At 46.9% G+C, this 24186-nt stretch overlaps 1 protein-coding gene and 1 long non-coding RNA gene across 2 annotated transcripts in view; one reads left to right on the forward strand and one right to left on the reverse strand.

Moving 5' to 3' along the window:
• Positions 1-7508: 7508 nt before the first annotated feature.
• LOC149361084 (arylsulfatase B-like) overlaps positions 7509-24186 on the reverse strand; it is a 69015-nt gene continuing 52337 nt past the window's right edge. Inside the window, exon 9 of the mRNA XM_089572584.1 lies at positions 7509-7691. Within this exon, the coding sequence (XP_089428710.1) occupies positions 7509-7691 (183 nt within the window). The remainder of the gene's footprint in view (positions 7692-24186) is intronic.
• LOC149361085 (uncharacterized) lies at positions 11213-15331 on the forward strand. The gene is made up of 3 exons (XR_016288903.1): positions 11213-11449; positions 12256-12435; positions 14357-15331. It is a non-coding gene; the product is annotated as an uncharacterized LOC149361085 (long non-coding RNA).

Here is a 24186-nt window from a genome sequence, read left to right on the forward strand (position 1 = left end):
GAATGCAGCCAGGGGACTCACCAGGTAGCAGGGTAAGGGCACACGATGATGGATTGTAGAGCAGCATCTTCGTGACACCCCGCCGAACATCGAGGACAGCAGAAGGTAGCGGCCGGTTCTCCCGGCGTACAAAGGAAGCAGACGGCGTAAATAAAACGGTGTCATCCGACGCGGCACGGCACGACAGGGCAACAAGGGCAAATGCTCCCGGCGTTACTTCAACATCTTCAGCGATAGTGACCTTGAGTGGCAAGGGGGCAGAGGTTTCAGTAGTAAGCTCGTCAAACAAAGGAGAAAATTCTACTTCAGCGCGGGCGCAATCGATGACGGCGTTGTTGTGTGACAGAAAGTCCCACCCGAGAATTATGTCATGTGAGCATGAGGACAGCACCAACAATTCGACTGGATACAATATATCGTCAATGATGACTCGTGCTGTGCACGAGGCGAGAGGGGCAATGCACTGTTCACTAGCGGTGCGGAGCGAGAGACCCGTAAATGACGTCGTGACTTTGCGCAAGCGGCGGCAGAGTTTTTCGTGAATCACTGATACTGAGGCACCCGTGTCGATAAGCGCATATACCGGCAGTCCGTCGACGATGACCTGAAGAACGTTGCGTGGGGAAAACCGAGGCCTTGAGCTTTTCGAACAGCGCGCAGTTCTTGCCTCCAGAACTGCGGATCTTAGTTTCCCTCTTCAGCGGAGGGAGGGCGACGGCGCATTGGTGACAGTGAGCGGCGGCGCGGTGATGGAGAACGTCGGGTCTCGTAAGCACGACGGTCGGGGGCGTACGCGTCTAGCGGCGAGGATGGAGAAGCCGAATAAAACATCTGGGATGGATGCACAGGGGTTGAGATGGTTGGCGATGCCACCATGCGACGGCGACAGTGGCGGGCGACATGTCCCGCGTACCCACAGGAGTAACAGATGGGACGGTTATCCGATGTGCGCCAAGGGTTGTAAAGCCGCTGCGGAGACGGCGAAGAAACCGGGGCTGGTCGTAGAGACGGGGCGGAGCGCAGGGCGGGCTGACGAGGTGGAACAGTCAGGGGCACGGAGCGCGCCGCTGCTTCTGCGTAGGTCATGGGCGGGTATAGGAGATGGTTGGGGATACTGAGCCTCGGTGTAGGTTAAGGGAGCAACCGAAGGGACTGGATGTGCAGTAGGAATAGCCTCGGCAACTTCATGGCGGATGACCTCCTGCAATGGCGCCACCAGAGGAGTCGCAGCGTCGTGACTGGAGGGCATCAACGAGAGCTGACGCGCGACTTCCTCCCGAACAAACTGCTTTATCTGCGGTGACAGTTGCGCCGGGTCGGTTTCAGATGTGAGGGAAGCAAGCGATTCCTGCTGCGAGAGCGGCGAACGGGTGAGGATGCGTCGCTTCCGAAGTTCGTCAAAGTTCTGGCAATGAGTAATGACATCGGCGACTGTGGTGGGATTGCGTGCCAGAAGCATCTGGAACGCATCGTCGTCGATTCCTTTCAAAATGTTCTCAATCTTGGCGCGCTCAGAAATAGAGGCATCAACTCGTGTGCAAAGGTTCACAACGTCCTCTATGTAGCTGGTGAAATTTTCACCATGCAGCTGCGCCCGACTTCGCAGGCGTTGTTCCGCGCGCAGCTTGCGCACCGCAGGCCTGCCAAATACATCAGAAAAATTGGACTTGAAAGCTGACCACGTGGGGATGTCGGATTCGTGGTTTCTGAACCATAGGTTCGCAACGTCCGAAAGGTAGAAGATGACGTTGTTGAGTTTGAGTGCATCGTCCCACTTATTATGGGTGCTAACCCGTTCGTACGATGCCAGCCAATCCTCGACATCATCGTCGCCGGTGCCACTGAAGAAAGCGGGATCACACTGCCGCAGCGCTCTAGCGCACAGTACGGTCGGGGTGGGTGGGGCAGGACTGGGCATGGAGTCCTTAGGAATTGTGAGCGGCGGGAGAAGACGGCTGCGAAGGTCCAGGGCGTCAGACGACCGCAACCTCCACCAAATGAAAGGGGGTTCGCGTACTAGTGAACTAAGCTGTACAGTTCACCAAACAGCTGAGCGGACGGCAGCAAAATCACAGTCAGTCAACACAGCCAGAGAGCTGGAGCCGCGCGCCGGCACACTTCGTCGTCAACTTCTTCGTCTGCCATCGAGGCAACCTGAGGCGCATTCATAATAGTTCATGCGCGTTCATTGTAATTCCCTACAATATATATATATATATATATATATATATATATATATATATATATATATATATATATATATATATATATATAAGGGAAGGGGAATGAAGGGCTCGTTATAAATATGACAGAAGCCAACAGCCACAGAAACCAAGGGGCACAGGGGAATTTTTTTGTAATTAATTTATTTATGTTGTGGTGTTGATCAATTTAGAATATCGCTTAAAGCTAATTGATTAGAAAAGCAGAAGAAAAGGTTTTTTCTTCTGCTTTTCTAATCAATTAGCTTTAAGCGATATTCCAAATTGATCAACACCACAAAATAAATAAATTAATTTAAAAAATCTCCTGTGCCTCTTGGTTTCTGTGGCTGTTGGCTTCTCTCATATATATATATATATATATATATATATATATATACACACTGTTGCAGCATAATTTCCCGCACAGAGAGCTTTCATCAACAACTAGGGGTCAGTCCATTAAGCTATAGTGTACTGTTTACAACGCTAGTCCACTTACGTTCAATGATGAGCACGCTAGGCATTCTTTTTCTTTTAAAAGCTCAAGAAGCAGTATTTTGTCTTCAGCATAGACATGACAGACTTATTTTACTTCCTACCCCAGATTGAGGTACTGAAAACTGGTACCGATTGTATCATCAATGAGAATGACGAGGTTGTTTTTATTGCTGATTGAGGAATTTCCATGAGGAGTTTCCTGGAACTCCTGTCTGTTGCTTGCATTCAACCTTGGTAGAATGTGGTGAGAAGGTTTACGTCCGAAGGTCAGGCGTGGCTTCCGGGTTGCACAGATTTTGAGTGACATATTCCTCGGCAGAATGTATGCTAGATTGAAATACCTTAGGGGTGCCACAGTAAACGTCTTCTGCTATGAAGGCGATTTTTTTTTTGGTTTCCCGGAAAAGAGGTTCCTCCATGATTGTTACAGATGTCATTAAAGTATTCAAAGATAGGGGCTTCAGTCTCATTTTCGCCTTTGAGCTGCCAGGGTTGGCCTCTATCCAGTTCCTGGATTTAAAAATCACAGTTCATCAACCCGCATCTTTGCTGCCAGCAAGGCATTCCCGCTTCACCTGGGATGCTCTCTACTTGGTGAAGTCTTTCCTTTAATCTGTACTGTTGTACGAGTGTTATGTTTGTGTGTTTTGCTTGGTGTTTTCGTTTCTAATTGGCTATTTTCCTTTAATCTACAAATACGGCTTCGTTTTGTTTTGTTTTACCTGTTTGGCGTGTTGTTCAAACCTGCACGCGATAGCGTTCCTCTTCGGCAGTAGGGGACGTGTTACCAATTAGCGTCAACTGGATAAAGTTTAATTAGAGGAAACCAAGTTTATTTGCACAGTAACTCGTGCAGACTTGAAAATTGAAAAATAAAATACTCGCTTGAAAGAAATTTATGACCTTGTGAGGGCAATGTAGTTCAAGTATGAAAATAATTTATTCATAAATTGATTCCCAGCACTACCAGCCTCTATCTGAGTACTCAGCAGAGACATGAGACAAAAACAAAACTACGAAAAAATGTAGAATTGACTAAAGCATCTCTACGATAGAAAATAAGAGTAATAACAAAAGAGGTTCACAGCAGCGAAAAATTTTTCAACATTTGAAAAACAGAAATTACTACCCGGTGACAGGTGTGCAAGAAGAAGAAAAACACATCCGAAGTAAAGCTCGCGACATCTTTGGAGAGTGTTTCACGCCATGGAGCGCCCTTCTGAGGTTGCAGATTACATTGAAAGCATTCGCCTCGCGCTGAATGTGGACGAAGATTCATTTGCACAACAAGCGGCCCGTCAGTTTTTTCCACACCATGACTGCACCCCTACATCTCCTCCAGTCTTATCGGTTACAGAGCTTTCCGATGAGGTTACTTCTGATCTAACTATGGCAGAATTGCTAGCCTCCATTGAACGCCTCAAGACTACCACTTCTCCCGGGCACGACGGCATACCAAACTCTTTATTCCGTAACTTGGATGGGTCTGCTTTGCAAACCCTACTGGATACTTTCAACCAAGTGTGGCGTTCTGGTGTCATCCCTGGAGAGTGGAAGCATTCTATTGTGGTCCCAATACCCAAGTCAGGTCAGCCTCCAGTATCTCTTTCGGCCCTTCGTCCAATTTCTCTCACGCCTACCATCTGCAAGCTTTACGAAAGCATTCTCGCCGCACGCTTGTCGTGGTGGCTAGAATTACACGATTGTTACCCAGATTCCCAAAAAGGTTTCCGTCCCCAAATTGGAACGGAGGATGGTCTTGCTACTTTGGCTACTGACGTGCTTCACCACTCTCCGCAGAGTCACCTCGTTCGAACGGTGATCGCGACAGACATAACAAAGGCATATGATAACATCCTTCACTCTGCCATTCTTGCCTCCCTACAAACTCTTGGTCTCCCTCACCGGTTTCTCCTATCCATTCACGCCTTTTTAACAAATCGAACCTTCAGTGTACGAGTCCATGGAAAGCCCTTTGGTAACTTCACTTCCAATAGAGGAGTGCCCCAGGGCTCCGTTCTCGCCCCCACATTATTCAATGTGGCTTTTATTCCTCTTGTTAGAGCCCTAGAAACCATCCCTTCTATCCGTGTGCTTGCGTACGCCGATGACATAACCTTGTGGTGCTGTCACCCAGATGCGTCTATCCATCAGTCGGTCCTCCAACATGCGCTAGATGTCTTGACATCTCGCCTCCCACCTCTGGGTCTAACCCTCTCGCCTACTAAGTCATGTTTCATTCGCATTGGAAACAAAGCCGGCTTACGGAAAGCAGTCCCTTTAAACTTTAAAGTTAAACTTTAAACTTTAAAAAGTAAAACAAAGCAAAGCATTGCAAAAACGCAAGCAAGCAGAACAGAGTGACCATTAGAACTCAGAAATGAGACTAGAGCATGTCAAATTGTTATCCACATTGTCATCCTTGAACCTGCTTTCAAGTATGAAGTTCAAAATGATTTAACATCAGTGCAGATTGCGTCCAGGCAGTTTAATTTCATTTTTACGTAGAGTAACGCAGGCTTGAACGGACACCTTGTTATCTCAATAATTAGTTTGCTTTAATGCAATGCGAGGGCATCTTTGCACAAGAAGATAGTTCATCCAAGGCAGCTGATATAAAATTAAATATTGCCAGAAACCAATAATTATTAGCGTAGGTTGGTGTTGCTATTCCACAGCTTTTATATTTCAAACCCAACCAGACGAACTTCCGTCGATTCTATTGTTCAAAACAACTAAGGTAATGCTATCGATATACCATCGCCTATAGGAGATAACCAATAAATATTGTGACGAAGACGAATCTGGCAGTGGCGCGGGACGGAGCGCCCGCGCTAGGCCAGCGGCCATTAAATCATCTGATAGCCATCGTTCACCACGCTTCATTCTTCGGCTGGCCGCCGCGTTACATTTGGTGTGAGGTGCTGGGGTCCCTTCATCGCCATCGTGATCCCGGGGCTTCGGTGTCCTGCGCCTGCCGTGGACGTCGGCCGTGAGTGCCTGGTCCGCGCCGCCCGGCCGTGCCCCAGCCCGCCCGACCTGAACCGACCTCGCCGCTCACCCCAGCCCCGTCCCTCGCCCGGACCACAAGACACGACGACACAAGACCCCACCGACCCGAGACCCCACCGACCCGAGATCCGACCGACCCAAGACCCACACGTGCAGACACCGCCCCCCTGCCCCTGCCGTCCGGTGCGTCCACGGACCTCCGCCGTCAGCCCCTGGCACCCTCCGGCCCGGATGCTTCGTGGACCGGGACTCATTCTCTCATCTTTCTCATCGTGGCGGCCAGCACTGCACTATCTTCTACATATTGTTCAACCCTTCATTCAAGACCATCGCCATTTCAGCCGCCGCGGTGGCTCAGCGGCTATGGTGCTCAGCTGCTGACCCAAAAGACGCGGGTTCGATCCCGGCCGCGGCGGCTAGAATTTCTTTGGAGGAGAAATTCTAGAGACCCGTGTACTGTGCGATGTCAGTGCACGTTAAAGAACCCCAGGTGGTCGAAACTTCCGGAGCCCTCCACTACGGCGTCTCTCATAGCCTTAGTTGCTTTGGGACGTTAAACCCCATAAACCAACCAAACCATCGCCATTTCGCCGTCTGTTCGTCACCAATCGGGACGATCGCTCGGAGGCCTCGGGTAGTGTGACGAAGACGAAGCTGGCAGTTGCGCGGGACGGAGCGCCCGCGCTAGGCCAGCGGCCATTAAATCATCTCATAGCCATCGCTCATCACGCTTCATTCTTCGGCTAGCCGCCGCGTTACAATATGCTATCGAGGTACTTTTGTTGGTTAACTTTGGTGACCGGAAGGTCACTTGTTTTCTATCGGTTTATCAGGGTTTAACGTCCTAAAGCGACTCAGGCTATGAGAGACGCCGTAATGAAAGTCTCCGGAAATTTCGACCATTTGGGGTTCTTTAACGTGCACTGACATCGTACAGTACACGGGCCTCTAGAATTTCGCCTCCATCGAAATTCGACTGCCGCGGCCGGGATCGAACCCACGTCTTTCGGGCCAGCAGCCGAGCACCATAACCCCTTAGCCACCGCGGCGGCTCAGTTGCTTTTTAACTTCATATTTTGTTGCTACTTTTTCGAAGTTACACTTGTAGCTCAGGAGCGTAAATTGCTGGGCTATTTGGTTCATAATGTTGTCAGGGTGGAACCAGTGGTGAAGTTAAAAAACAACTGAGCCGCCGCGGTGGCTAAGTGGTTATGGTGCTCGGCTGCTGGCCCGAAAGAGGTGGGTTTGATCCCGGCCGCGGCAGTCGAATTTCGATGGAGGCGAAATTCTAGAGGCCTTGTGAACCAGCGGAACACAGACGTCTGTGTCTCGTTGGTTCCACCCTGACTACACTTGTAGCAGTCTTCTTTCTTTTAACCCCTGTCTCCCAACTGGAGCAACAATCCGCAAAATTATCTGTCAAGCATTCGGTATGGAATGGTTTCCAGCACGCCTGTCTCCTCTTCAAATGATCCAGTCGCACGCAAACAACTTATTGTTACTGCTTATACCCGCGCGAACGTCATTAATAATTGCCAGCGCCAACAATGAACCAAGGATAAGGCCTTGGAAAATTCTTTGTCTAGAGCAGTGAAACGGGTGACACATGTTTTGCCTGTTACTACATTCCAGGTACTGTAAACGATTTGCACTACAGCGCTATTCAATTTGGTGTTCCAAGTATCAAGCCCCAAATTTGAAGGCGCTATATTTGGAAACGACGACGGCGCCCCTAAAGGCTTCTACACTCGTACTCAGCACTTTTACGCCCTTATACAAACACAGTGCACACTGCTATTCGGAGCGCACATGTCCCGGGCAAGGACAGTGGCGGCTGGCCGTCTGCTCCACGTCTTGGAAACGCGCCCAGATGCAATTGTTCACTTCAGGCATCCCCCTCGGATCTGGCGCGTGATGCTTCGGTGGTTGGGCGGCGGCCTCGTACGCACTCAGCTTTCTGGCGATCCTGGCCACCACCTGGAGTTTAGACAAGACAAGACAAAACGAAGTTGTGGTTACGGCCTAATAAGTTTGTGACACTAGCTCAGGTAGCGTAAAAAAAATCTCTGGTTATGGCAGTGAAAAGTGGAGTCCTTCGTTAGATCATGTCCCTTACAAAAATGGGTATCAACTTTCTTTAGAATTTGTATTAACATTCTATTGACTCTAGTAACCTTGTAGTAACTTTTACATTCTATCAACAATTGTTCATACAACGTTGGTAGAAGTTACTTCTTTGTATGTACTCCTGTCAATAGAAAGTTACTAGAAAATAATTTTTACATTCTATGTACCTTTGTCAATACAAAGTTGGTAGACTGTTACTTCTTTGTATTTACTCCTGTCAATAGAAAGTTACTAGAAAATCTGGGTGCAGTTTGACACGTTGAGAGAAGTAAATGAACAAACTGCATGGTGTTCGAGGTGATTAACACTATCTTGTTCGCATAATCGTGACGACATCTTACCTGATTGCATGGTGGAATCTGTTGCAGCTAGTCAACAATTTCACTATATCGAAAAGCGACCAACATTATTCGCAGCAAATGCGTTTGGAATGTAATCAGGATATGGGAAAACGTTTTAAAACAGAAGATATATTCCATTTTAATACTTTATGTTCTTTACGGACTGCTGTGAGCAGAAATACTCTAGAAAGTGACAAAACATTTTTGCTCATGCGAATAGATGCCTCAAATCATGTACTGTAGGCGAACACTTCAAAGCTATTAAAACAACCTTGAACACGAAACAAACATTACTCACATTCCCTTAGCCGAGCATATTCTACTAACATTCGTTGATAGGAAGTTCATACAATTTCCTTACTGCTTTCTATGTACTGCTGTCAGTAGAAACATACTAGACACCGACAGAACGTTTTATAATGAGAATAAATGCCTAAATTAATTAAGTACTCTAGCCTAACATGTCAATGCAGCTAAAGCAACCTTGAACACGAAACAAATATTTGCAGTCACATTTTCTTAGGGCATATTTTATCAACATTTGTTGATAGAAAGTTCATACAATTTTCTTACTGCTTATATACTGCTGTCAATAGAAATATACTACGAACCGAGAAAGCATTTTGGTGATGCGAATAAACAAATAAAAGCCTAAAATAATCAAGTACTGTAGCCGACAACTTCAAAGCGGCAACTTAACTAACCTTGAAGACGAAACAAAAATTTGCAATCACATTCCCATAGCCGAGCACGCTGTGGATTTTTAGAAATTTCAGTTCAATTTTCTCAATACTAGCTTTACTGCTTTCGCATTTTCGAGTGCGGGGAAAAGGGCAAAGTTCATAACAGAACATTTATCCCGAAATTCAGAAACGTGCCTTGAATTGAAGACATTTAGTGACAATTTTTGATTGTACGAAGTCTACGAAAAAAGTTACCAGCAAACGAAATAATTTTGGTACAAAGTGAATGAATTCATAGAATACTCAAGTATTATTGCCTCGCACTTGAAGGAAATTAAAAGAACTTTAAGAAAAAATAGGAGCCAGGGACATATTGTGTTACATAATCGCAATCATGAATTCGTTACAACGAATCAGTTTCGCTGATGGCTCATTCTACACGAAAACAATGCTTTCTGCTGCGTATTCGTCCTTAAATTCTGTACTCAGGCAGTCATTAAACAGATTTAACATTTCAGAACTAACAAAGAATTTCAGCAGAGCTGTACAACAACTCTGCCAATTCGAAACACGTTGGTGTTGCTATTGTTGTAATTCTTGATAGGTCATATTTTAACGTGCAGTTGAACAGTGATGCACCGTACGACGGTGCTAAAACACACTAGCATTAAGAGCGTTTCGCTCTGAGGTTTCAGAGGAATTATTGTTGCGAGCTACAAAAAAATTCAAGTTTAGCATTGACCCGATGTGTTTCCACACTCATTGGATGACACTTTCTCGCTAGCCCAAATGGCGCCCAAATTATATCACCAGCTTCCTGAACCTGCACCGCAAGCACACTTTCCCTGCACACTGCCCGCCATGCAAAAGTGCCCGGTACACTACATGCCACTCCACGTGGGAGCGCCCAATTTAAACCCTCGCACTACCCTCCTCCTCGAGCGATAGCAATGGCTGATCGCACGGGACTGAAAAACCCCGCGCGAAAAGGGCCGCACCGCTTCGCGCTCTGAGTAAATTCTGTGTAACGTGTGCAGGCTTACAGCTTCGAGAACTCAAGTTGCTTCGTTCCTCAGCGACTGTACATGCGAAATTTCAAGCAAGGCAATATTAATTTTTATTCATGTTCGGCGGCCGATACTATAAAGAGAAGTATAGAGAAACAAAACAGGTAACAGCGGCCCGCTGTACTCAACTGCGGTAACAAGGGCTTTGCATGAGGAAGGTGCACGGCAATTGGAGCCCTCATTCTTGACTTGTTACATTTTTCGCTAGTACTGAGCCACAGAGGAGCTTCCAGTATGGAAAAAGCTAGGGTGAGAGCAGCCCCCACTTTGAGCACCGCTAAAGCACAGGCGCAGTGCCTCTTCCGCATCTTCCCTTGCATCTCCTTCAACGCAAACACGGTACGAAGCTGTGGCGAGGGAAAACGTGGTGATAGCTGTATTTTCTATCTTCCCGTAATGCAATGACTAAGGAATACTGGAATAAAGTGTTGGGTTTTAACGTAGTCATACGGAGTAGACGCGCGAAAGCATGTGTTCATTCTTCGCCTTTTCTTACTGCCATCAGCGGACGTGAGGCCGAGCCGAGGACCGCGTAAGGCAGAGGCAAAAATCAATCAAGGAAGCACACAAAAAGACTACGGTAGCGCGACTGTCGGCGGCGCTCGCTCGAGCAAAGAGCGTGCAAGGTGTCCAATGACGTGATATAAACACACACAAAACAGAGGCGATGCTGCAGCGCGGCCTTGAAAGTTTCGCGCGTCACGCTAGAGCGGCGTGCGAACGCTCGTGTTCTCTAGGTACACACACGTACACTAAATCGCATGAGCCAAGCTGTGTAGAGTACGCTAAGCCACACAAAATGCGAAAATAAAAACCGAAACCAGTAGCGTTTGGCAACATCATCATCATTCCTTATTCTGCGACGCAGTTACGGGGAGCTGAGTTGTAGCCTTAGAACTAGGCAGACAGTGCAGCCGTCCAGCGGCTGCGGCTTTCCTGGCCCCAGTTGCGTCGCCTGTAGCTGCCCGGCATGCTGCCCGGTTTTCCAAGCTTTCGTTCGCAGCGCCGCCAGAAACAGATGGTTGTGAGTAGTCGCATTTTTTCACCTCAGTCATTCCAATTTGCTGACTTTGTAATTGAAACAAAATATTTTGTCGTTTAATGCAACAAGTTTGTGGCTAAAAGGGCTTTATCAATTCTTTTTTTAACGCGTGTAAAGTTAGGCGACATTAGCGGCACCTTTTCGTTCGCTGGCGGCGGATTGCGAGTCTCATGTTGGCCGCGCGCTACACTATCTTTTTTAGGACGCTGAAACGACTCTTAGTTGACGGGTTGCGACGGTTGTGAAGTTGTGGGTGAGTTTCTTCAGTTTGCTTGTGTTAAATGTGCGGCCTCGTTAGTGTTGTGCTAGTGTGACTGAACTCGGAAGGTGACAGATGGCTCCATTGCTGCGGAAGACGTTATTACGCGCACGCAGTGCTCAAAAAGTGCTCTGACGTACTGCACGCAACCACGCCGAGAGCGGCCGGCGCCCGATGCCCGATAGAAGAAACGGCTTGCCGTGAACGTTGACAAATGTAAGTACAGAACTGGAAAATCACTTCTGCGATGTGTCGGGGGTATGATTGAGGACTGCGAATGCATTTGGGCTGGTCTTCACGTCTCGTTCGCAGTGAGGTGCAAAATGCGGGCACCACGCGATCGTTTGCAGAGAGAAGCTGTTCTGACACGCTCGTTTGCCAACTATGCAACTTTTAACCCGCCGCCTCACGCTCTTTGCGTCACCTCCTGGGCGCAGGAGTTATGTGATAGAATTTGGTTTCACGCCGAGAACTATGGGGTGCTGCTTGATTCGTTATTCCGACTGAACAGGAGCAGCGCGTGAAAAGGAGACCATAAGAACGAAAAGTGCTTGTAGCGGCGTGCGTCTTTTGATTCTGCTGCCTGAGTGTTTACTGGATAAGGAGCATTGTCCGTTCTACGTCGCAGTCACATCAAGTGCTGTGTTTCTTGATAGTTCTGGTCAACGAAACGACGATTAAAAATAGCAGAACCATTCCATTGCAGTGCAGCTGAGGTAATCGCTCAATGGAAGGTTTGTTGTCATTTTATTTTTTTACGTTCACTACATTTATGTCATTCCCCCATTTTCAGTCTGAAGCGATAAAAGTATAACGTGATTCACGAATAATAGCTTTAAGAAAAGTATGACAAGCTTTGTAAACCATTTTTTTGCTAACTATTGGAGGCATAGGTAATTAATCATTAGCCTCCACTCATGAACACATTGGACTGAACAGCTAGAGGTTATAATGGGATGTGCCTTCTGTGATGTTTATGGAAGCATGGCTCTAATGCAGCCTTTCTTCAAATGCACCCGCAGTCAAGCCCTCTACAGCTGCTCCACCGGTATCATCACGCTACTTTGCACCAGCTTTCATCTGTCATCGAGCCAATGCTACCTCAACCAGAGGCAAATGACATCAAGACCTGCTGGTTCAGCCTATCAGCCATTGACACTGGATATCAAGCATGTGCCACTTGTAAAAGGATAGGTAGACAAGTGGGTATATTTTCCTTGTCTTTTTTAGCCTGCCAAAAATCTTCTGGTCCAGGCTCCCTCTCTCTTTCGTTTTTTTTTTCTTTTAAAAGAGGACCAAGAGAAAAGGAAAAGATATTACGGGCATCATGAAAGCACTCCCGTAGTAAAGTGCATTGTGTTATAGTGTGAAATGCTTTTTATAGTTTTTTCCCTCATGCCTCTCGTGCTTGGAAATCTTGACCACAGTATAGACCAAATTAAAACAATTATCTGCTTCATGACCTTTATACAGCAGTCTAAAAGCAGCAAATAAATTTTATAGGTTTACTTCAGCAGTACCTACCTCTTACAAGGTATGGCATGTTTGAAGTGAACCAGTGATGTGATAGGCATGGCCTAACGGGCAATGCATAATTGAATATTGGCGTTCAAGTGGAGCACTCTGCTTTAGAAGCATATTTGTTGCTAGCATCAATAATTGATACCTTACCAGGTTATCCTTGCATTACATGAAACCCTGCAAAGCTTATATTTTAGCTGTACAGAAGAAAGGTGCTTATTCGATGTCATGAGCATTGCTGAGGTTTTCTTTCACACTCCCTTTGTCACAACTGACTGCACTGTACAGTTGAAATGCATTTGGAATTGAGTATTGGTGCATTGTTATTTTTATTCATGCCGACGTTCAGTTACTGATTGCATTACACTAGCTGAGCCTAAGTCAACAAATATTGCTGTGCCCTTAACAAGACCCCTGGCTTTACTTGAACCAATGCATTTGATGTTGCCTTTCTCCCGTGCCATCAAGGTTTGTAATAAGCTGTGTAAATAACTTAATTTACTTTCTCGAGGTATTTATTGCTGCAATTAGTGACAGGTAATTTCCTAAAGAACAACCTAAGTGCACATTTTTATCTTCTTTGGAACACTTGTTTGCTTGTTTCCCTTGTATTCTTAACTTAAACAGATATGAGCAGGCCTCAGCACTGGAGGGATGTGCTGCGGGACAAATAAAAAACTACGAGTCCAGCTGCTTCCTTAGGGGCACGTTTCTGAGGCTTTTATCGCTTGTAGTTCTATGCAGCTTTACTTTACAAGTATTGTATCTGACGAAGTTTGTGCCTGAATATTTTGATTCATTTGCTTTAGAGTGTGCCACTCTTGCCCTGACGAACTTGCTCACCTTTGTACTCTTTGTTCATACATTTTCCCCTAACACCTGGTATAGCTCCAAATGATACATTATCTACAGCAACATGTGCATTATATTGCAATGTCTTTGTGCCATCACTTTTGAAAACAAAAGCTGCCTGAATTTTTAGACAAATCAGAAACACAAAATAATTTTCATATTTGATGGCCGGCATGTTATCTTCATATGACTGGTTGGCCGCCGCGGTGGCTCAGTGGCTATGGTGCTCGGCTGCTGGCCCGAAAGACGCGGGTTCGATCCCGGCCGCGGCGGCTGAATTTCTTTGGAGGAGAAATTCGAGGCCCGTGTACTGTGCGATGTCAGTGCACGTTAAAGAACCCCAGGTAGTCGAAATTTCCGGAGCTGTCCACTACGGCGTCTCTCATAGCCTTAGTCGCTTTGGGACGTTAAACACCATAAACCAAACCAACCAAACCGGAATGGCTAAATATCTCTTCGTGGTAGCCTAATTAGGTGTAACACGTTAATGTCAGTTCCTGTGAATATCATTCAGTCTTCGAATGTGGGGGCAGAATTGAACACAACAGCATTTTATAGCTTTTTCTTGTTCAAGGACGCATTACATTTAGTTCTAGTCTTTTGACTGCTGCTTATGCTATTACTCAGCAGCCTTATCAAACTCACTCGGAGTGCTGCATTTCAGTGCACATTTAACTGATTGTTGCTTCTCCGTGTTTGATTCTATTAGAAGTTACTATAACTGTATTCTTTGAATGTTTTCTTATGCAGTTCTCTTGCTGCTGCATTCTGCCATGGAGGAGGCTACCTGTTCGTGCACACGTCTCATCACTAGGACGCTACCTCTTCCACTGGTGATGCAGACAAGTAACGACGGGGTTAATTGGAGAGGCATGGGAGAGGCCTTTGCCCTGCAGTGGGCATAGTCAGGCTGATGATGATGATGAACAACAAGCAGGCTGCCTGATATTGAGGACAAGTGTCAGGATAGTGCACCAACAAAGTCGCTTAAGCATTTCTGTGCTGATGCATTTTTATTAAAATCAGCTCATAGCTTAATATCTACATCCATGGGGACATTTAGCATATGTTTGGCATCTGTTTGACTTTTAATTCGCTAGTGTTTGCAGCCTTTAATGTTGGTCTTAAGACAGTTTAAGCATTGCTTCACTGTGTGGGATTTTTTAGCTGTTTTGGAGAGATGTGTGTGTATGCATCCAGTTTTTTTTCCACGGGTTTGTTATGTGGCTCATGGAACTTTCATGTTACAGAAGAAATTATTTCGTTTCTGTGTTGTACAGGAAAGTGAGCAGTATTTATATGCACCAGGTGTTTCAGGGAAAAATAAGTAGTTTTCAAAAATATGGCTTTTCCTGCATAATATTACCAGTGTTAGCAGACACCAGAAAGCCGGTGAGGTGTATTTAGTAAGCTGGTTTACTAATTTCTGATAATTAACTTTTTAACTAACACAGGTTTGCAACTGGTTGCAGTTAGAGACTTTTAGCCAGTTGTTCGTAGAAGCCATATCAGTTTCTGGAATGTACAAAACATGATTACTTTCGCTGCTGTGGCTCGACAAAATTTGGCTGCATCATGCGAAATTACATGCGCTTTTGAAAGCACACAGGGAAAGAAACCCCTCCAGTGCATGTAACTTCTACAAATCTCTAATGGCAACTAGACGCCTAACTCTGATAGTGAAGGAATCATATTCTTAGCAGTAAGAAACACACACAACACCAAGACACACACACACAGGACACCCGCTAGACTTCAACTATCTTTACTGGACACTTGTACAACATAAATATGTATCACTGAGCACACGCAGGTGCCTCGTCATCCACAACAGGTCTAACTACGCCCTGCCCTCACCTGCAAGGCATACGGTTGCACCGATAAACAATCTCTTTTTCTGCCAACGCCAGGGAGGGAGTGCTTACACATGTCACCCGCCTCTTGAATACGAAAGACTTCGATAATTTCTCTTTCTTTTTTCTCGGCTCCCAGGCCTTTCGTATTGAAGAGGCGGGTGACATGTGTGTAAGCACTCCCTCCCTGGCATTGGCAGAAAAAGGGATTGTTTATCGGCGCAACCGTATGCCTTGGAGGAGAGGGGAGGGCGTAGTTAGACCTGATGCCGATGACGAGGCACCTGCGTGTGCTCAGTGATACATATTTATGTCGTACAAGTGTCCAGTAAAGATAGTTGAAGTCTAGCGGGTGTCCTGTGTGTGTGTGTCTTGGTGTTGTGTGTGTTCTTACCGCTAAGAGTATGATTCCTTCAAGCCGTTACCAACTAGCCCAACTTAATGTTTTAACGAAGTCTCTGATAGTGAAAAGGTTCATTAATAAAAATTAGCTAACCAGCTTACTACGTAAGACTCTTCACAAGTTTTCTAGTGCCTGCCAACACTGGTAATACTATGCTGAAAAAGCCATACATTCATCTCAAAATACCTGTTTTTTTAAAATTACTTAGTCTTCCCTGAAACACCTCGTATATATGTAAGAAAAACCTAACGGGATTTAATTGACGACGTTTTGGTTGGAGGGCCAGCCGTTTTCAAGTGTACTACAGCATTTGAAGCACACAGCTTTTGTTTCGAATGCTATACTATACTCGAAAAAGGCTGGTCCTCCAGCCGAAACATCGTGAATTAAAACCTGTTATGTTTTTCAATTGCTGTGTGTCAGTCATTGTTACTCAGAGGGAACTGAGGGGAAGTGTGCCGAAGGCAATATTCTGTTCCTCTATTGTTCTCCATAAAATATTTTGATGCATCATGCATGTGTTGTAGCGCGTATGTACACTTGTGCACAATAAATGTAATCATTTGCATTTTGCTTCTATTATTCTTTAAGCACTCCAGGATGGTGTTCACAAAATGATTTTGAAGTGATAAAGTTATGTTAGTAAAAGTGTTGTACTTTGTAGTTAACACACACTTTTCCAAAAGTTGATGTAGGAATTATACTTTCTTCGTACTTGAGTCTTTTGAATAACGGTGGCCAATTGTCGGAAGACCGTTGATAGGGCATTGGTAGACATAGTCGGTATGTGGTTGATAAGAAGTGTAAAGACTTTCTATGTACTTGAGTCTTTTGGATAACGGTGGCCAATTGTCGGAAGGCGGTCAATAGGGTGTTGGTAGACATTGTTGGTATGTGGTTGATAAGAAGTGTAAAGACTTTCTATGTACTTGAGTCTTTTGGATAACGGTGGCCAATTGTCGGAAGACCGTTAATAGGGTGTTGGTAGACATTGTCGGTAAGGGGTCAGTAGGAAGTGTATACAAACTCGATAAGGGGATGATAGGAAGTATAAAGACTTTCTATGTACTTGAGTCTTTTGGATATCGGTGGCCAATTGTCGGAAGACGGTTGATAGGTTGTTACTACAATGTACAAAGGCGTTTAAAAGACTTTCTATTCAATGTTGATAGGTTCTATTAACAATTGTCGAAAGACTTTCTAAAGAATGTTACTAAAAATTTTTGTAAGGGGTCTCCTCAAAGCGTCATTACAGGGTCTCTGAAAACTGGTTCAGAAAGTGCCTGTCAAAAATTGGAGAGCAAACTTAAGCTCCGCTTTAAGGGTACCACGTGATAGCGTAGTGGGTTAGTCTTTAAATACTGAGCGGTTTGACACCTTTGAAAGATTGTTCATTTTTTTCAATTGCTTCGAATAAATATTTTTAGCAATTGCAGACACTAAATTTTCTTGATTAGCATAATCAAGCATCGGATTTCTATTCTCAGCAATCTGACATTTTTGAACACCTTTTTCAATTTTTTAATTTCTTTAAAAATACATTTAATTACAATGATTGAATTAACTCATCACCGCCTATCACACAACAATCAATCATCCAATCACTACAGCCACATATTACCACGATAGGATTTTTTTTACGCAGCCCCCTATTATAGTTCACCGGTTAGAATCCCTGTCGCTCGTTAAATAGTAAGTTTATGCTGCACGAAACGCTGAATCATATGACACCATCCGGAACATTGTGTGCAAAACGGTTGGCATGATGGGATTTATTTTTTACGCTGCCTCCGATTATTTCCGACACCCGATTATTTCGACCGACCGAGCTGTATACACCGTCGCGTAATACGTGATTTATAGATCGTGTAAAGGTCACTGAGTGTGTACGGCGAGTAAAATTCTTCAAAGTGAGCCATCATCATCATTATCATCACCCTGATTACGCCTACTGCAGAGCAAAGGCCTCTCTCATGTCTCTCCAATAAACCCTGTCCTTGGTGACCTGTGGCCTCCGTATCCCCGCAAAATTCTTAATCTCATCCGGCTACTTAATTTTCTGCCACCCCCTGCTACGCTTGCCTTCTCTTGGAATCCACTCCGTTGCCTTTGAGGACCAGCGATTATCCTGCCATCACATTACACACCCTGCCTAAGCCCACTACTCCCTCTTGATTTCGACTAGGATCTCATTAATATGCGTTTGTTACCTTACCCATACTACCCGCTTCCGGTCTCTTAACGTTACATCTATCATTTTTATTTCCATACCTCCTTTCTACATATTACAGACCAAACTTTCGCGTTAGGATGATAGGCCATGAAATACCTACCAGTACTTTGGCTTTTAATGCTATAGCATTGACGCTACTGCTCTCCACAAAATCAGGTGTCGTCGTAAACGTTGTGAGCAAGAAATCTCCGGTGAAGCAATCTATTGGTGTACGGCTTGTGGACTCATCACGACCTGTTCACTGGTTTGAGAGCAACCTTAATTAACACCTTGGCATGTGGCAGCTCATTTAGTGGTTTGGTCGCGAGAGGCTGCTCGGGAAGAGCATCCTGTGTTGCACAATACGCACCCGCGGGAGCACCTATCTTCGAAGGGCAGCAGCGCATCCCTTAACCGCTGCCCCACTGCGCAAGGAATTTTATAGGGACACCCTGGGATCTACGAGTGTAAAGTCAAGAATGACGAATTGAGCATGTAGGGCATTAACCCATTAAGTATATCGTGTCATTGCCTTAAGGCAGAACTTGAGTGTTCCCAACAATTTTTATTTCCTTGCCATCGATGGACACCGTGTCAGTGCCCCTTTAAATTTTTCTTGCATCACAAGCAGAGGCAGCGAGGAATAATGTGTGCGAAAACATTGCAAGCGGACACAGAGGGATCAAGGAGAGCCTTTTGTACAAGGGTGCGTTGATTACAGAGTTTACGAGGGTTACAACGTAAACTGCCGGAGTAACGTGCTGTAAAATAATACTACGGTATCCTTCAGTATTTCGTCGAGAGTGATAAGGAGAGGAATCCGCGCACTCCATAATGGGTACTTTTGGCAAGGTGATACTGGCGCAAATGATCCCAGAGAGACAGAAGAGGGCGCGGGGGTGTGGCTCACGAATGGTGGACTATTATCGCTAGACCTAGTGTGAATTTTGAGCGCTAGGAACAGCTGCATGCTTTCTTGAAAGCGAGGTGTATTGCGCGGTAATATTTTAGAACTTTAAGAGATGCTCAGCACGTTTTTTCGTCAAGTTTTCTAGTGAGTTTCTTCAGGTACGAGAACCATTTGCTCAGCATCGAGGGAGCGCGAGGCCTAGCGCCCGCGGAGTTGCGGAGCATGAAGCGAGGGTGTACAAAAGCCGTGTGGGTTGTCCGAGGTTTCTTTATATATTTTCTCTACTGTCTCTGTTTCGACCCTGGGAGTCGCGGCTCCAGGAGCCGGGTGGCCTTGGGCCACGGGTGCCGCTACGAGCTCGCTGGTATTGCAGATCGGCACCAGGCGCTCCGGCACCGTCCGCTCAGAAGCTGCTTCGTGCAGTGAGCGGGGTAGGACCAACCCTCATAGCTGCTCTCTCCTCGCGGCAGCGCGCACGTAACCCTTTTCGGGTCTTCGCTTTGTTTACGGTCGTTTTCAGTGGGGCCTAGGCCTAAGGCTTTTCGGAGCTGCGTGCATCACGTCAGAAGAGACGTGATGCAGGCCGTGTTTTTTTTTTCTGTAACCTCGCATGAACTGAACAGTCTCGTTCAACTCGAGAGAGGGCTTTGTTCACACGCCCTCTCACCCCTCTTACCCCTCACGCACTCAACAGGCCCAATTTTCCGCGTTAATCCACCTTTGTTCACTCGAGCTTTGCGTTTGCACAGCCGCCCTACACTTTCTGCTAGCGAGCTTAGCATTGCGCCACGAGGCCCTTGCGGACGCCGTTTCCCCTCCCGTGACCTTCGATAAAGGCATGCGGAGTGTGTTTCGCAAACCTTGCAGATCCAGTGGAGACACCCAGGCTTGCTGTCCTGTGCACATCGTCTCGCTGCAGCCTGCTGCGACGGAGCTACCTGTATCCTGTTTGCCACATCCATCCGGGGCAGCCGTGGCGAGACCAGTCAGCAGTCACCTCGGGCTGCTGTTATCCTGCCTACCACTGCAGAATGCTGGCGTGCAGTCGTTAACCGGCCTTCTCTTCACGGGACAGCGGACTCGTACTCCACAGGTCATGCGAGTTATCCCAGCGTAAACCTTCACGGCGCCTTCGGAATATGCGCAAGTCTGCGTGGACGCTGTCGGCGTGACCTCCACTGCAAAAACCTGCCGCAAGGATATGAAGACCAGGAGAAGCCGCCATAGCATTTACTTGCATGCGCGTGGGTCTGTTTAAAGTTGGGGGGATGTGGGGACCTCCGGCTAATTCCCTTATTGTTGGCTTCCGCGCGATGCACCTTCCTTCCGTGTTAGTTGCATTAACTAAGAAGGGAGGGCGCTGGCGTCATAGCGACACGAGCGGCACGGATGGTGTGACTGCTGCGCGGGGGGGGGGGGGGGGGGAGGTGGTAGACGGCCCTCTTCGCCTCGGGATTTCAACCCTTACAAACGTGTCGGCCCGCGTTCCGCTCTCTGCCAACGGGAAGGCCTCGTGGTGGGAACATTCGCCCGCCAGCTCGTCCCATCCGGCCCCCTGCCCCAGCGTGGGCGAACATTCGCTCGTAACCGCGCTGGTGAGTCGGACGTCCTCAATTCCTTAGCGTTTTTCGTTGCTAGCTGGCGTTATTGTTGTTCTAGCAATAAATGTATTGTTTGTGTCAGCCAGAGTGTCGTTCCTTCGTTCGCTCAGAGCAGCGTCCGCCGTGGTCGGCGTGCGCTCGGTAGCGTACGTCACCACGGTGTGGGGGTCCGGCGTCTTGAACTGTGTCAGCCAGGGCAAGCGGGGAAAACGTATTTATCTCCCCAGTTGAAACCCCCACACTCTACTTTTCACTTTAACGACATAGACCGACCACCAGAAGTGTCCTTTGCCACCCTGGCAGGCTGCAATCACATCTTTTTCGCCAATTCGGTGAGCGTGCAAGGAGCAAAGAAGAACGCAGCTATACAGAACGGTCATACCTCGCGCAATCCGTCGCTTGCGTGAGAAATTGAGTTAGCTTGTCCTTTCTTTAATAAGTTGATCTGTTAGGCTGTTTTGAGCGATGTCGTACTGAAGTTAGAACTCAAGGAGGGCTCGCGCTTTATATGAATTCAATTTGTCGTGAAGCAAAACGAAACCGCTGTATGACTTCTTCCAGCAGCTCGACACACAACTTTGCCACGACATTTGGCGTGCTCTTTGTCTTGAATAAAGCTCCGACGCCGTCTTCGGTGATTTAACAGGAACGTTGGCCTAGTTGGTGCTTCACTTGCTGCGACATCAAGCTCCTTTTAAGATTGCTTTTCGCTGTCTGTTATGTTCTTTTTGAGCCAGTTACAATGTGGTTACAGTCGTCTTCAGTGCTGCCAATCACACAATAATCGCGGCTGTATACGGCCCCTGCGATAGTGAAATCTTGCAAGCCTGTTAGCCACTTGGTGCTCTCCCCGACCACGCAGTCTCTTGTCCTCTCAGTCGTGCTCACGGTCCTGTAACCATCGTCAAATTTGGCCAGTTAACCTTGTGTGGTTACCCTTTTTATGGCTGTGGTTATAATTTATAGTTATGGTCATGTGTGGGCAGCCAGTTAGCCTTGTGGCTAGTATGGTGCCGAGAGAACGACGCAAAGTTCTTGCTTCTCAGCGAGCTTCTTTAACCTCTGCAATAAGCAGAGCACGTATGGCATAATCACTAAAAGCTTCCTATGCGCTCTTTTTCTATTTAGTTTTGGGTACAGTGGAATGAAGCGTCTCTGGCCTGTTTCGCATGCTGGGACAAGAATGAAAATATTCGAATATTCGGCTCAGTCGCGGATGCCGCAGTGCGACTTTCGGTCAGTGCTAATTCACATGTACCCAGCGAATTCAGTTTTAGGGGCACGCAAGGACGACTGACGTTCGCATAGGCAACCCATGATTAAACGTGACAGAAACACTGCGCTGGATGTGTTGATGATGTTATAACCGGCGTACTTTTAAATGCAAGGCAATATTTTGATATGTTTGATTAGAATACACACTTTTGCTTCCAGCGCGGAAACATCTCCAACCTGACACCTCCTCGCATACACTTTCGGCGCTCTCCAATGGTCAGTTTCAGAGCGAGCGCACTGACGCTGCGATTGAATTTCGTATGAACGAAAGCATGTCGCGAGTCGACTGCAGCTAACTCGACAGCCCTCCCCAGTCGCACAACGACCGAATTCGCAGCGTCGTAGGCGAAAATCGCATGCATATGAAACGGGCCTCCGAGCTACCTTGTTCTTGTAGTTTATTTGAAGAAGCTAGTGTTTAGCAGTCACCTTACCTTTATGGGAAGGATTTCGCACACCAGGGGCTATCGCCTAGCGATAAAAGGACGCTCTAAAAATGCATATCGCACACATTTGAATAGCTTAAACTCCATTACGAATGCTTTCTAAGCATACGAGGAATAATATTTTGAACGTTCTTAATAATAGTTCAAAAAAATTCAGGGGGCACTTTGACTGTCTAAAGTGCGTAGAGGCGAAAGCGTTTTCCGCACCACTTTCAGTGCTTCTGTGGCACTGGTGGCGTCACATGTAATTGAGTACTAATTACTACTATGACAAATCACTAATTAATGGTTAATTACTGATTTATGTCTGAATACTAATTAACTGCTAATTAAGCTTAGGCTTAAGCTTCGCCTTTAGGAGTGGAACGCGACAGCGTGTTGTGGCGCTGCCAGGGAGTCCCTGGCAGCGCTACAACACGACAAAAAACCTACACTATACCACATCACATGGGCCTGCCAAAACATAGACGTGGTCCCCAAAATACAAAACCCGAGTGCGGAGCAGTGGGAGACTCTGATGTCCAGCGACCGCTGCGAAGACCAACAAGGTCTGGTACAGCGAGCTCAACGGGCGGCAGTGGCCAGCGGAGCCCTGGACTGAGGGTAACCGACCACTGATTAGAGGCGGACGACTTCGACAGAGAAGGCTCCTGGGGGTAGAACCAAGACGTCTCTGAAGATGCCCCCAAACCGCAGGAAAAACCATTAGTGTAAATAAAGTTTTCCCTTCCTTCCTTCCTTCCAGGGAGCCCACGGAACGCCACTACCCGTTCGGCGCGATGCCTTGCCGTTTCAACGCAACGGTTTTTGAGGAAAGGAAATGGCGCAGTAAATCTCTGTCATCTCGGCGGACACCTGAACCGCACCGTAGAGGAACGGAGGAAGTGGGAGTGAAAGAAGAAAGACGAAGATGGCCCGTAATGAAGAAAATGAAAATTGTATTTGAGGAAAGAAAATTACGCAGTAACTGTCTCACATATCTCGGTGGACACCCGTCAAAATTCAGGGGGGGGGGGTGCAGTTTTTTTACCTAAAGTGTGGTCACTGATGTGTTTAAGATGTTAAGCTTCGCCTCTAAGAGTGGAACGCGAGAGCGTCTTGCAACGCTGCCAGGGAGTCCATAGAACGCCATCGCCCATTCGGTTCTACGCCTCGCTCGTCGGTAAATTGGTTTTTGCGGAAAGGAAATGTATTTGTCTCTCATATCTCGGTGGACAACTCTTCCCACCCCATGCAAAGGGCTGGGGAAGGTCAACGAGCGGGTACTCCTGCGCCTGCTCACCAACACGATGCTGTGCCCGGCAATTCTACAGCATTTCGATCCTAAATTCGACGGGCGGTGCTCACAATGTGGGGAGGTGTCTGACACCTACCACATGGTGTGGGCCTGCCAGCAGAACCCATCCCTACCCCCTATCCCGAACCCCACCCGAGAGGACTGGGAGGCGACCCTGTCCGGTTGCTGCACCCTCGAGGCCCAAAGGGCCTTAGCGCAGCGCGCCCGGCTGCGGCAAACGCCAATGGTGTGCCTGACTAGGCATCCCACCTAGTGGTTGTAAGGGCGTGACCCTTCAGGTCACGACCCCCAACACCTCTCTCTATGATTAATAAATGTTTTCACCACCACCACCACCTAAACCTCGCCGGAAGGGAAGGGAGGAGGATGGCAGTGAGCGAAGACACCGTAATCACTAGACGTGCCTTTGTTCATTCCAAACCATCGACCTGGCATGGCGGAGTGGATAGCATGCTCGTCTCGCACTCCGAAGACCGGGGTTCGATTCCCGAGCTCGACCAATTTCTTACTAGGTTTTATTTATTTATATGGCCTGACTAGAGAAGTTAATTAGGCTAATTGGGTGATTAAGCAATTAACTAAG

The sequence above is a fragment of the Amblyomma mixtum genome, chromosome 2, assembly GCF_055824585.1.
Source record: "Amblyomma mixtum isolate Tamu chromosome 2, ASM5582458v1, whole genome shotgun sequence".
NCBI lineage: Eukaryota > Metazoa > Arthropoda > Arachnida > Ixodida > Ixodidae > Amblyomma > Amblyomma mixtum.